This window comes from Orcinus orca, chromosome 4 (assembly GCF_937001465.1).
Source record: "Orcinus orca chromosome 4, mOrcOrc1.1, whole genome shotgun sequence".
NCBI lineage: Eukaryota > Metazoa > Chordata > Mammalia > Artiodactyla > Delphinidae > Orcinus > Orcinus orca.
Window position 1 is genome coordinate 117077118 of NC_064562.1, and position 13617 is coordinate 117090734.

A 13617-nucleotide genomic window follows, 5' to 3' on the forward strand; every position below is an offset into this window, starting at 1 on the left:
GATTTGATGGAGAAATTAAAACCTTTACAGACAAGCAAAAGCTGAGAGAGTTCAGCACCTCCAAACCAGCTTTACAACAAATGATAAAGGATCTTCTCTAGGCAAGAAACACAAGAGAAGGAAAACACCTATAATAACAAACCCAAAACAATTTAGAAAATGGTTATAGGAACATACATATCAATAATTACCTTAAATGTAAATGGATTAAATACTCCCACCAAAAGACACAGACTGGCTGAATGGATACAAAAACAAGACCTGTATATATGCTGTCTACAAGAGACCCACTTCAGACCTAGAGACACATACAGACTGAAAGTGAGGGGATGGAAAAAGATATTCCATGCAAATGGAAACCAAAAGAAAGCTGGAGTAGCAATTCTCATATTAGACAAAATAGACTTTAAAATAAAGACTATTAGAAGAGACAAAGAAGGACACTACATAATGATCAAGGGATCGATCCAAGAAGAAGATATAACAATTTTAAATATTTATGCACCCAACATAGGAGTACCTCAATACATAAGGCAAATACTAACAGCCATAAAAGGGGAAATCAACAGTAACACATTCATAGTAGGGGGATTTAACACCCCACTTTCACCAATGGACAGATCATCCAAAATGAAAATAAATAAGGAAACACAAGCTTTAAATGATACATTAAACAAGATGGACTTAATTGATATTTATAGGACATTCCATCCAAAAACAACAGAATACACATTTTTCTCAAGTGCTCATGGAACATTCCCAGGATAGATCATGTCTTGGGTCTGAAATCAAGCCTTGGTAAATTTAAGAAAATTGAAATTGTATCAAGTATCTTTTCCGACCACAATGCTATGAGACTAGATATCAATTACAGGAAAAGATCTGTAAAAAATACAAACACATGGAGGCTAAACAATACACTACTTAATAACGAAGTGATCACTGAAGAAATCAAAGAGGAAATTAAAAAATACCTAGAAACAAATGACAATGGAGACATGACAACCCAAAACCTATGGGATGAAGCAAAAGAAGTTCTAAGAGGGAAGCTTATAGCAATACAATCCTACCTTAAGAAACAGGAAACATCTCGAATAAACAACCTAACCTTGCACCTAAAGCAATTAGAGAAAGAACAAAAAAACCCGAAGGTTAGCAGAAGGAAAGAAATCATAATGATAAGATCAGAAATAAATGAAAAAGAAATGAAGGAAACGATAGCAAAGATCAATAAAACTAAAAGATGATTTTTGAGAAGATAAACAAAATTGATAAACCATTAGCCAGACTCATCAAGAAAAAAAGGGAGAAGACTTAATAGAATTAGAAATGAAAAAGGAGAAGTAACAACTGACACTGCAGAAATACAAAAGATCATGAGAGATTACTACAAGCAACTCTATGCCAATAAAATGGACAACCTGGAAGAAATGGCCAAATTCATAGAAATGCACAACCTGCCAAGACTGAATCAGGAAGAAATAGAAAATATGAACAGACCGATCACAAGCACTGAAATTGAAACTGTGATTAAAAATCTTCCAACAAACAAAAGCCCAGGACCAGATGGCTTCACAGGCGAATTCTATCACACATTTAGAGAAGAGCTAACACCTATCCTTCTCAAACTTCCAAAATATAGCAGAGGGAGGAACACTCCCAAACTCATTCTACAAGGCCACCACCACCCTGATATCAAAACCAGACAAGGATGTCACAAAGAAAGAAAACTACAGGCCAATATCACTGATGAACATAGATGCAAAAATCCTCAACAAAATACTAGCAAACAGAATCCAACAGCACATTAAGAGGATCATACACCATGATCAAGTGGGGTTTATTCCAGGAATGCAAGGATTCTTCAATACACACAAATCAATCAATGTGATGCACCATATTAACAAACTGAAGGCTAAAACCATATGATCATCTCAATAGATGCAGAGAAAGCTTTCAACAAAATTCAACACCCATTTATGATAAAAATCCTCCAGAAAGTAGGCATAGAGGGAACTTTCCTCAACATAATAAAGGCCATATATGACAAACCCACAGCCAACATCGTCTTCAATGGTGAAAAACTGAAAGCATTTCCACTAAGATCAGGAACAAGACAAGGTTGCCCACTCTCACCACTCTTATTCAACATATTTTTGGAAGTTTTAGACACAGCAATCAGAGAAGAAAAGGAAATAAAAGGAATCCAAATTGGAAAAGAAGAGGTAAAGCTGTCACTGTTTGCAGAAGACATGATACTATACATAGAGAATCCTAAAGATGCTACCAGAAAACTACTAGAGCTAATCAATGAATTTGGTAAAGTAGCAGGATACAAAATTAATGCACAAAAATCTCTGGCATTCCTATACACTAATGATGAAAAATCTGAAAGTGAAATCAAGAAAACACTCCCATTTACCATTGCAACAAAAAGAGAAAAATACCTAGGAATAAACCTACCTAAGGAGACAAAAGACCTGTATGCAGAAAATTATAAGACAGTGATGAAAGAAATTAAAGATGATACAAACAGATGGAGAGATATACCATGTTCTTGGATTGGAAGAATCAACATTGTGAAAATGACTACACTACCCAAAGCAATCTACAGATTCAATGCAATCCCTATCAAACTACCAATGGCATTTTTCACAGAACTAGAACAAAAAATTTCACAATTTGTATGGAAACACAAAAGACCCCGAATATCCAAAAGCAGTCTTGAGAACGAAAAACAGAGCTGGAGGAATCAGGCTCCCTGACTTCAGACTATACTACAAAGCTACAGTAATCAAGACAGTATGGTACTGGCACAAAAACAGAAAGATAGACCAATGGAACAGGATAGAAAGCCCAGAGATAAACCCACGCACATATGGTCACCTTATTTTTTATAAAGGAGGCAGGAATGTACAGTGGAGAAAGGACAGCCTCTTCAATAAGTGTTGCTGGGAAAACTGGACAGGTACATGTAAAATATGAGATTAGATTACTCCCAAACACCATACACAAAAATAAGCTCAAAATGGATTAAAGACCTAAATGTAAGGCCAGAAACTATCAAACTCTTAGAGGAAAACATAGGCAGAACACTCTATGACATAAATCACAGCAAGATCCTTTTTGACCCACCTCCTAGAGAAATGGAAATAAAAACAAAAATGAACAAATGCGACCTAATGAAATTTCAAAGCTTTTGCACTGCAAAGGAAACCATAAACAAGACAAAAAGACAACCCTCAGAATGGGAGAAAATATTTGCAAATGAAGCAAGTGACAAAGGATTAATCTCCAAAATTTACAAGCAGCTCATGCAGCTCAATAACAAAAAAACAAACAACCCAATCCAAAAATGGACAGAAGACCTAAATAGACATTTCTCCAAAGAAGATATACAGACTGCCAACAAACACATGAAAGAATGCTCAACATCATTAATCATTAGAGAATTGCAAATCAAAACTACAATGAGATATCACCTCACACCAGTCAGAATGGCCATCATCAAAAAATCTAGAAGCAATAAATGCTGGAGAGGGTGTGGAGAAAAAGGAACACTCTTGCACAGCTGGTGGGAATGTGAATTGGTACAGCCACTATGGAGAACAGTATGGAGTTTCCTTAAAAAACTACAAATAGAAAAAAAAAAACAAACTACAAATAGAACTACCATATGACCCAGCAATCCCACTACTGGGCATATACTCTGAGAAAACCATAATTCAAAAAGAGTCATGTACCAAAATGTTCATTGCAGCTCTATTTACAATAGCCAGGACATGGAAACAACCTAAGTGTCCGTCATTGGACGAATGGATAAAGAAGATGTGGCACATACATACAACGGAATATTACTCAGCCATAAAAAGAAACTATAATGAGCTATTTGTAATGAGGTGGATGGACCTAGAGTCTGTCATACAGAGTGAAGTAAGTCAGAAAGAGAAAGACAAATACCGTATGCTAACACAAATATATGGAATTTAAGGGAAAAAAATGTCATGAAGAACCTAGGGGTAAGACAGAAATAAAGACACAGACCTACTAGAGAATGGACTTGAGGATATGGGGAGGGGGAAGGGTAAGCTGTGACAAAGTGAGAGAGTGGCATGGACATATATACACTACCAAACGTAAAATAGATAGCTAGTGGGAAGCAGCCGCATAGCACAGGGAGATGAGCTCGGTGCTTTGTGACCACCTAGAGGTGTGGGATAGGGAGAGTGGGAGGGAGGGAGACGCAGAGGGAAGAGATATGGGAACATATGTATATGTATAACTGATTCACTTTGTTATAAAGCAGAAACTAACACACCATTGTAAAGCAATTATACTCCAATAAAGATGTAAAAAAAAACCCTGAAAACTATCATTCTCAATTCCGCTAACCAGTAAATTGCATACGTAACTTCAATATATCACTCTACGCTGAAAGCAAAGAAAGAAAAAGGGCTGGCAGCTCCTGTGCACGGTGGAGCCCCCATACCCGCCTCATGTGGGCCATGTGAAGACTCCAGGGTTGGTCCATAATGAAATGTTGTAAAAGTATAAACATGAGTTCCAATATCTTTTACTCCCCCCTTCTGACATCCCTCCCTGTGGATCCTACTGCTGTCAGTAATAAAAAAGAAACCAAACCTGAGTTAAAAACCCAATGATTTCCTCCTCTTAAATACCAATAGCAGTTGAAAATCAGTGCTTCGATGAAACCTCCTATTTTTAGAAACACCGAGGCCTGCCCCGTGCTGAGTTCAGTGCTGTCCCCAACACGTGACTGCAAAGGGCCATCACCCTAGGCTCCCACCGAAATCCCTCGGCCTGCCTTGTCCCAGGGCCCCTCCGGGTCACGAGAACAAGTCTCCAGGTTGCTCTGTGCTTTGCTCTAGCACGAGGTGATAAATGCTAATGGAGGTGATCACATGTGGTAGCTGCTGTAACAAAGTACCACAAATTGGGTGGCTTTAGGACAGCAGAAATTTATTCTCTCACAGAGCTGGAGGCCAGAAATCAAGGTGGCAGGACCTGCTTTCTCTCCCAGCTTCTGGCGTTGCCGGCAATCCTTGGCTTGAAAGCCGCGTCACTGCAGTCCCTGCCTCTGTCATCACGTGGCCGTCTTCCCTGTGCGTGTCTGTCTCTCTGTCTCTTCTCCTCTTCTTATAAGGAAAAGAATCATACTGGATAAAGGGTCCGCCCTCTTCCAGGATGACCTCATCTTAACTGACATCGAAATGACACCTGCAAAGACCCCATTTCCAAATAAATTCACATTCCCAGGTACAGGTTAGGACTTAAACACATGTTTATGGGGTCACGATAGATTATAGTGTTTTGTACCCATTGTCAGGTTAAGGTAAAAGGAAGATAAAAGAAGGAAGGGCCAGGAGGTACTGTACCAAGTACCTTCTGTAATAGTTGACGGACTTCTAGTACTTACAGCTCATTAAGAGTCAGCCCTGGGCTTCCCTGGTGGCGCAGTGGTTGGGAGTCTGCCTGCCGATGCAGGGGACGGGGGTTCGTGCCCCGGTCCGGGAGGGTCCCACGTGCCGCGGGTCGGCTGGGCCCGTGAGCCATGGCCACTGAGCCTGCGCGTCCGGAGCCTGTGCTCCACAACGGGAGAGGCCACAGCAGTGAAAGGCCCACATACCGCAAAAAAAAAAAAAGAGTCAGCCCTGTTCTAAGGACTTCGTGACTGCTGGTGTTTAATACTACTGGCAGCCCCAATGCTGTTATGCTCATTTTACAGATGAGAAAACTAAGGCACGGAAGCATTAAGTAACTGGCTTGGCATCAGACTAGGTGAAAAGTGGTGACGTCGGGATGGAGACCCAGGCAGCATGGCCCCAGAGCTGGGGCTCTTAATCACCTCCCCACCGTTACACAACCCATCACAGGTGTGGTGAACTGGCAGGTGTCACTGCACCAGATCATCACACTGACCCCTCTGGAACCCCAGGAAGCGGGAGCGTGAGGCTCCGGAGGCCTGCAGGCTCCACAGCTGATGGGCGGCAGATCCGGGGTGGGCCCCAGTTCAGCCCATCTGCAGGGCCTGTCCCTTTCCTCTTCGTCACACACCTCTTCCCATTTTTACTCAGGGTGCGGCATTTTGTGGGTATTTCAGGGCCTGAATCACGCTGCCCTTAACCTTCAGCTCTTTCTCCGAGTTTGCCAGGCTCGGGCACCACGTCCAGACAGCGCAACATTGATCTGGGAAACTTCAGGGCTGTGAGTTGGACCTGGTCAAGAACACCTGTTTTTCTTTATTTCGTGTTGCGGTGTGAAGCGTGGGCGGGCAGAATGTGGGCTCAGCCCTCTGCGGCAGTGCGGACAGGAGCTCGCAGGGTCCCATAGCCTCAAGCTCATCATCCCCATCCCCCATCGCCATGCTGCCCACTTCCAAACCCCTGAGGCCATCCAGGCTCCAGCCACAAAATGTCTCCCAGACCCGTCCCTTGGAGGCTCCTGGCCTGTATTGTCCACGTGGGTCCAGCTAACACGTGACACATGAGCCAAACACCCCCCCAGATGTGTGCCCACTACCCAGTCCTCACAGCCTGAGAGGCTGGCACGAGTGTCATCACTGTGTTAGAGGTGAGGACGGGACCCAGAGAGGCTGAGCGATTCTTCCATGGGTACCCAAGCCAGGGCCTGACATCTAGGGCTGTGTGCTTAAATACCAGGCTGGCAGCTGCACAGCCTGAGTTTGCAGCCCCCCTCCCTTCCAAACCCTCCCTCCTAGACCCCAGGCAGCACTGGACAGATATACCCCACATTTGCCCTTATTAGGTTTTGCATGATGCTGGTTTCACTCGTGCCCGCTAGCCTCCCAGTGGGTTACTTGTCCCTGAAAGGGGGCACCGAAGGGCATCTGCAGTGAACCAGGCTCCAGGCTGGTGCCCTGCCTACGCTCCCCCAGGTGGATGTCATAGTGACCTGGAGACATAGGTGGCCTCAGCCCTACCTTACAGATGAGACCTAAGGCTTGAGAGGTCAGATGCTTTTCCCATGTCATACAGAAAGTGAGTGGTTGTGGTGGGGTAGAACCTACAGCTATCTAATTTCAATGGCTCTGCATTTGTTTCCCTTTGCTGCTGTAAAAAATGACCACAAACTTAGTGACTTAAAACATAAATGTATTATCCTACAGTTCTGGAAGTCAAAACTCCAAAATAGGACTCACTGGGCTAAAATCAAGGTGCCAGCAGGGCTGTGTTCCTTTCTGGAGGCTCTAGGGGAGAATCATTCCTGTCCTTTTGCAGCTTGTAGAGGCCACCCGCATTCCTTGGCTCACGGCCCCTTCCTCCTTCGTCAAAGTACGTCCCTCCTCCAACCTCTGTTTCCATGGTCACTTCTCTTTCTCTCTCACTCTGACCCTCCTGCCTCCCTCTTATAAGGACCCTTGTGATGACATTGGACCCACCCCGATAATCCAGGGTAACCTCCCCATCTCAAGGTCCTTAACCTAATCACATCTGCAAAGTCCCTTTGGCCATGAAAGCTAACATATTCACAGGTCCTGGGGATAAGAACATGGACTGATTTGGGGGGTCATTATTCTGCCTACCTCAGATTTTTTCTGCTCTTCAAAGTGCCTCCTAAAAGACAAAATAGCCTTTTGTCTGGTGATGTTTGCCTCCTCTCTCCGCTCAATGCCGTCCATGAGATTCTCCCTCCAGGCTCCCAGGATGTCCTGGATTCACTGCCTCTGTGATACGTGCCACGTAAAGTTAGAATCACACTTCTTGATGTACTTCTGCAGGTTGTGAGTAGGTACCCCAGCAAATACATTTGGGAAAAGTGAAGCCAAACAAAACCAAATGGGTGTCTTTCCTGCAGGACTTATCAGAACCTTTACTATTCTAATGTGAAGTTTGAACCACCAAGAGACAGAGTGCTCATGCAATGACACTAAACTTCTCTGATCAAGGAATCTGGTTTCCATGGAGCCTCTCTTGGGATTAGAATTCCACAAAAGCTTGTTAGGAAATGTGATGTGATGGGGACACCACCTCGCCGGTGCAGGGTCTGCGGCTTTTGTTTAGCACAGTGCCTGAAGCCTAGTAGATGCTCAGTAAGCTCGTGCTGAGCATTGGCTCTGAATGGCCTGTGACTTCCATCAACCAGGCCTCAGACCCTCCCTTTAAAAGGCCAGTGCTGTCCCCCACAAGGGCTCTGTGTTCTGTAGAACTGATCAGAGTTGATGATATGCCTGGGATACCTGAAACTCAATTGTCCGCCAATCAGCAGAGCCAGGCAAGCCAAACCACCCCCCCCCCCACAAGACATCCTGGACTGCGGTCACTGGCCCGGCCATAGACCTGCTGGCCTTGAGGCTGAGGCAGAGGAGAATTCAAAGCCACGTCCCCCCTTGACCACAGGCCCATGGCCTCCAGGGAAAAGAGGACATTAGACTTTACCTAAGGAAGCCACTCACCCCCTTCCTGCCCCAAAGGACTCTGTGTCCAGCCAGGCGCCATGGGCAGGTTTTGAGCAAAGCAAGCTTTCCTTAGTATTGGTGGACATCTATGGGGGTCTCCCACCTGGGAGGGGCCTCTGAGCCCCTGTGCCAGGCCACAAGGCTCCCTGAGGCCCCCGCTTGGCACACTCTTTTAGCAACTTTCAAATATCCAATACAGTATTATTATTTTTTTTTCAATACAGTGTTATTTATTATAGTCACCGTACTGTCCGTGGCATCCCCAGGACTTACGTATTTTCTAACTGGAAGTTTGCACGTTTTGACCACCTTCCCCCTTTTCACTCACCTACCACCTCCTTCCTCTGACGACCACCAATCTGTTGTCTGTGTCTGTGAGCTTGGTTTGGCGTGGGGAGAGTTAGATTCCACATATAACTGAGATCATAAGTCAGACCTCCGTCTGACTTATTTCACTCAGCATAATGCCCTCAAGGTCCATCCATGTTGTTGCAAGTGGCAGCATTTCCTTCTTTTTTTTTTTTTTTTTTTTTGCGGTACACGGGCCTCTCACTGTTGCGGCCTCTCCCGTTGCGGAGCACAGGCTCCGGACGCGCAGTCTCAGCGGCCATGGCTCACGGGCCCAGCCGCTCCGCGGCATGTGGGATCTTCCCGGACCGGGGCACGAACCCGTGTCCCCTGCATCGACAGGCGGACTCTCAACCACTGCGCCACCAGGAAAGCCCTCCTTCTTTTTTAAGGCTGAATAATATTCCATTGTGTGTGTGGGGTGTGTGTGTGTGTGTGTGTGTGTGTGTGTATAAACCATATCTTCTGTATCCATTCATCCATCAGTGGACACTTGGGTTGTTTGATGTCTTGGCTGTTTTCAATAATGCTTGGAGACATTTTTGATTGTCACAACTGAGGGGGTGCTTCTGGCATCTAGTGGGTAAGAGGGCAGGGGTTGCTGCTAAACACCTTACAATGCACAGGACTGCTCCCATCACAGAGTTCTCTGGCCCCAGACGTCAGAAGTGCCAAGGTGGAGAAATGCTGCTTTCAGGGAAGGCAGTGGGTTTGCCAGCTGGGTTGGTTCAGCTCAGATCAACAAACACGAACTTAGCATCTGCCCTCCAACCGGGCACCAGGAAGTGGGCTTCAGAGTGCTCACAGCAGGTGGAAAGGAGGTGCCGATGACAGTGTGGGGAGAAAGCACCGAGGTGGGAAAGCACAGAGGGCTGTGAGAGCCTAGGCTCCGGCATCGGGAGGGAGGAGAAGTTAGCCAGGCAAGGAATGGCAGGAAGGACATTTCCGGCAGAGGGAAGGGCACGGCAAAGTGCAGAGAACCAAGAAAGCACAGCGTGTGTAGGAAAGCTGAGATGCATGTTTGCACATCCAAGGGAGATGCATGCAAAGATGGGGGCAGCAGGAGAGAAGCTGAAGGAGAGCCATGCACTGGGCCATGGAGCCTGACCTTCACTCTGCAGAGTGTAGAGGCCAAGGGGCCTTTTAGAATCAAGTGCACTGGTGAGATGGGTGCTGATGCTGCAGTGTGCAGAGGGGGTTATGGTCGGAGCTCCACAGGGCACGAGAAGACTGGACCCAGGAGAGCAGTTATGGACTACTGGGATAGTTCAGGATAAGGTGTGAGAACCAAAGCAGCTTGGCACTTCCAAAGTTGCAAACAGAGTGACGCTGACTGATGATTTTGCCCTGTCAAGTAATTAGTTGTTGCGGGTTGGCTTCTCCAGGAAACAGAGGCTGAGGAGTTAGGAGTACAGACGTTTCCCTGGGGAGTAACAGCTGGGCAGGGAAAGGGCGCAACAGGATTGAGCAGAGGAAGCCTCAGACCACAAGGCCACTTGGCAAGGTCTCTGCCAGCCCTGGAGGGAGCCCCGGAACAACACTTGTGCATTACATGAGTCCCTACTGGGTAAGGATGGCTGGGCCCTTGTACCACAGCCATGCTCCGTCGTGGGCTGGGACCACTATGAGAATAGCATTTCCTGGGCTTCAAAGATGAGATGCATGCCCCTGAAGCTAAGAGCTGGAGGCTGTCGACTAACCAACCTCCTCACAGCCCAGAAGCCAAGTCCTTTCCTGAAGGGAGCCTGAGTGGCGCATCTTCATGTCTGCTAGGCCAGTCGCATGAGATACTCTTTGTCACCCATTCAGGGGAACCACAGAAGGAGGGGTGTGGGACAAGTAGAAGCAAACTTTTTATGAACATAAATACAACAGGGAAGTTAAGTGGATGATTTAAAAGAAGAAGGAGAACAGAACTTTTAAGAGGAAGAAGAGAGATTTTTGCTCCAGGCAACTCTAAAAGTTGAACACTGAATTTAGCTGAGAGCTTCCTGGCAGCCAAGGTGAAAAGAAAAAAAAAAAAAAAAAGAAGTTCTAAAGTTCTCCTTATTTTATATGGAAAGCATGTATGTCAGGGAGGAGAGATAAATATTTTCTTGCCCTAATACTCTAGGATTACTTTGTCACATGAATGTTGCATTTTTGAACTTTGAGAAATACTATGGTTTAGTGCATGCTGCAGAAACATTACTCATTCAGCTGTTTCTTCCACTTACCCTTAATAAATGCTAGGAAAAATATTAAATTACAGCTTACAAAAGAGACATTCTGAGACAGTTTTCAATATACTCCTGGGCTTGCTTCTTGGAGAATCTGGAGAAATTTAACAGTTTTGTTTTTTTTTTTTCCTACCTAAGAAGAGCAATTTCACATGGCCTGTGATGCAGAGCAGTGTTTTTAGGGATGATGCCCATTGTGTCTGGAATGGAATGTCCACAGGAGCCGTCACCATAGCCACCATCCCTGTAGGAGGATGAATATATAAGTGCTGAATATTTAAATCCATGTTCTAAATGCGTCTCCCCTGATCTGATTATTGTGATCTCAGGGGTCTAATCAGACAGCCCACATTTGTGCATATATCCATGGAGGTTTACTCAATTAAGAGCTTGGTAAAAAAAAAAAAAAATGACAGGTTCACTGAAGCTGGAAATTTGCAGTGTTCAGCCTAGGAAAGGCCTGAGTCACATGGGTGAGCTTGAATCCTGGGAAGGTTAGCTCTTTGAGAATATTCCAACCCAGATTTCTGTGTTTCAGAGGGGCTTGTGGAAAGGACCCTGGAGGTCATTTAGTTCAATCCTCCTTCTGAAGATAGAATCGACTCCTGGGCATCCTGAGCAAGTGGCGATCAGACCTCTGTCTGGATGTCTCCTATGAGGATGAGCACACAGGGTCGGGCAAACAGGAGGGGCTCAGTTTTATTCATGAAGCCAGGGTTTAGCATGTGTTAACATCACCCAATCATTACGGAGCCATGTGAGGCACGGGGCACTGCTCATCTACCCAGTGGTAGAGACGGGCTTTGCTGTGGGATCGATCAGGAGAGCCTGGTTCTCTCTTGGCTCTTCTCCTGGCCAGCTCAGTGACCTTGGGCAAGTCATTGCATCTCTCAGGGCCTCTGTTTTCCAACTTTTAGACAAAGGCTTGGCACTCCATGGTTTCAAAGAGCCCTGCCAGCTGCATCCCTGACATGGAGTGTGTCTTGGATGGACCAACCATCCCTGTGGGACCCAGCATCAGACACAACGGACATCCTAATCCCACTGAAATCTGTGCTTGTCCCTGTTGGCAGCCTTCCAGACATTCCTGGGCAAAGAGGACGTCTCCCGAGAGGTGGAGGAGGTCCTGGCGGAGAGCCGCGAGCAGAGGAACAGCCGTCTGGTGTCCGTGCTGGAGCTGCTCAGGAGTCCCTCTGTCCACTGGCAGGTCATCACTGTGGTCATCACCATGGCCTGTTACCAGCTCTGTGGCCTCAATGCGGTGAGCGCTCCTGCCCAAATGGAGGAACCAGAGGGAGGCATGGGAGAGGGGCAGTTCAGGGCCTGGATGCCCAAGTCCCAGCCCCAGCTCTGTGCCATTGGGCAACCACATAACCTGATCTTTAGTTTCTGCATCTGTAAAATGGGATAACGTAATACTGAAAGAAATAATCCATGCAAGGTGTTCAATAAAGCAGCTAGCCCAGAATTACCCCTTAATAAAGGCTGCCTATCAGTATAATTACTTATCCTTAGAAATACTTAAAAGTCGTATTTCTTAATAAAATGGGTATTAGGAAGTCATAAGTGAGCAACACTGAGATGATTTAAATAAAAGTACCCTTGGCTGGGCTGGCTTCAGTGCACAACTTGGCCTGAGAAAACCTCAAGGCTTTAAAGAAAAAGTTTCTTGGGGCCTGAGTTGACGTGGGCAGGGAAACTGGAGGAGGGAGTCTTGCATGGGGTTCCCTAACCCTCTGATGGACAAAGCCGCCCCTTCTGTCTTGGGGGCTCCAGAAAGTAGAATTCAGGAACTTGAGGCCTAGGAGGCACACTTAGGATTATTATTATTATTGTCCCTTCTGGAAAAGAGTGGGTTGCCTCCAGGGGTGGTGAGTTCCCCATTCATGAAAGTGTGCAAGCCAGCTGGCCAGCCACTTGACAAGGGTGCATAGAGGAGATTCTTGTACCGAAGCATCCAAACTACCTCTGAGGTCACTTACGTAGCTCAGGACAAGCGTGGCTAGGCCTAGAGGGAGGAAGAAGGGAACTTCTGAAGAGGTCTGGGTAAAATAACTGCCCTGTGTGTATGAGCCTGGCATACAGAAGTCAGCAGGGAGGGTGTTTGTGGGTATGTAGGGGAGGTGACCTGAAAGGGGAGTAATTCCTGTCTGGAGAGGGAAGATGACAGCACAGGAAGTTACAACCACAATGCTCTGCCTCATTTCATCAACTCTTAATTCTTTTTTTGGAAACAGTGGGATGAAATGAAATCATCTCCCTATTTATTTGTTTAACCTTGGTCTGGTCAGCAGAATGAGGGAGCCCCTGGGTTAACAGCGTGACCTTGGATTAGTCCTGTCGTTTCCTCCTCTTTGTAAGACCAAGGTCATGCTAGACAGTCTCAAATGCACCCTGCCTGTTCTGAGAAAGCAGAGAGAGAATGTATCCACTCTTTAAAGTTAGCATGTGGAGTCATAAAACCACATATGGAATCTGTATTTAACGAGGCATTTAGATTGAGAACCGTGACATTTCTAAACAGAATTCTCTCCTCCGCTGGGACATAATTTTCCAATTTGCATACCCTGTATAACTTTATAAATTCCCCTCGGGTGCATCTATAAGCCCCAC

General features: G+C 45.8%; 1 protein-coding gene across 1 annotated transcript in view; it reads left to right on the top strand.

Annotated features, from left to right (window-relative positions):
* The window catches only part of SLC2A9 (solute carrier family 2 member 9), a 183907-nt gene that overhangs the window by 100757 nt on the left and 69533 nt on the right, over positions 1 to 13617 (top strand). Inside the window, 1 exon segment of the mRNA XM_049709448.1 lies at positions 12078 to 12265. Within this exon segment, the coding sequence (XP_049565405.1) occupies positions 12078 to 12265 (188 nt within the window).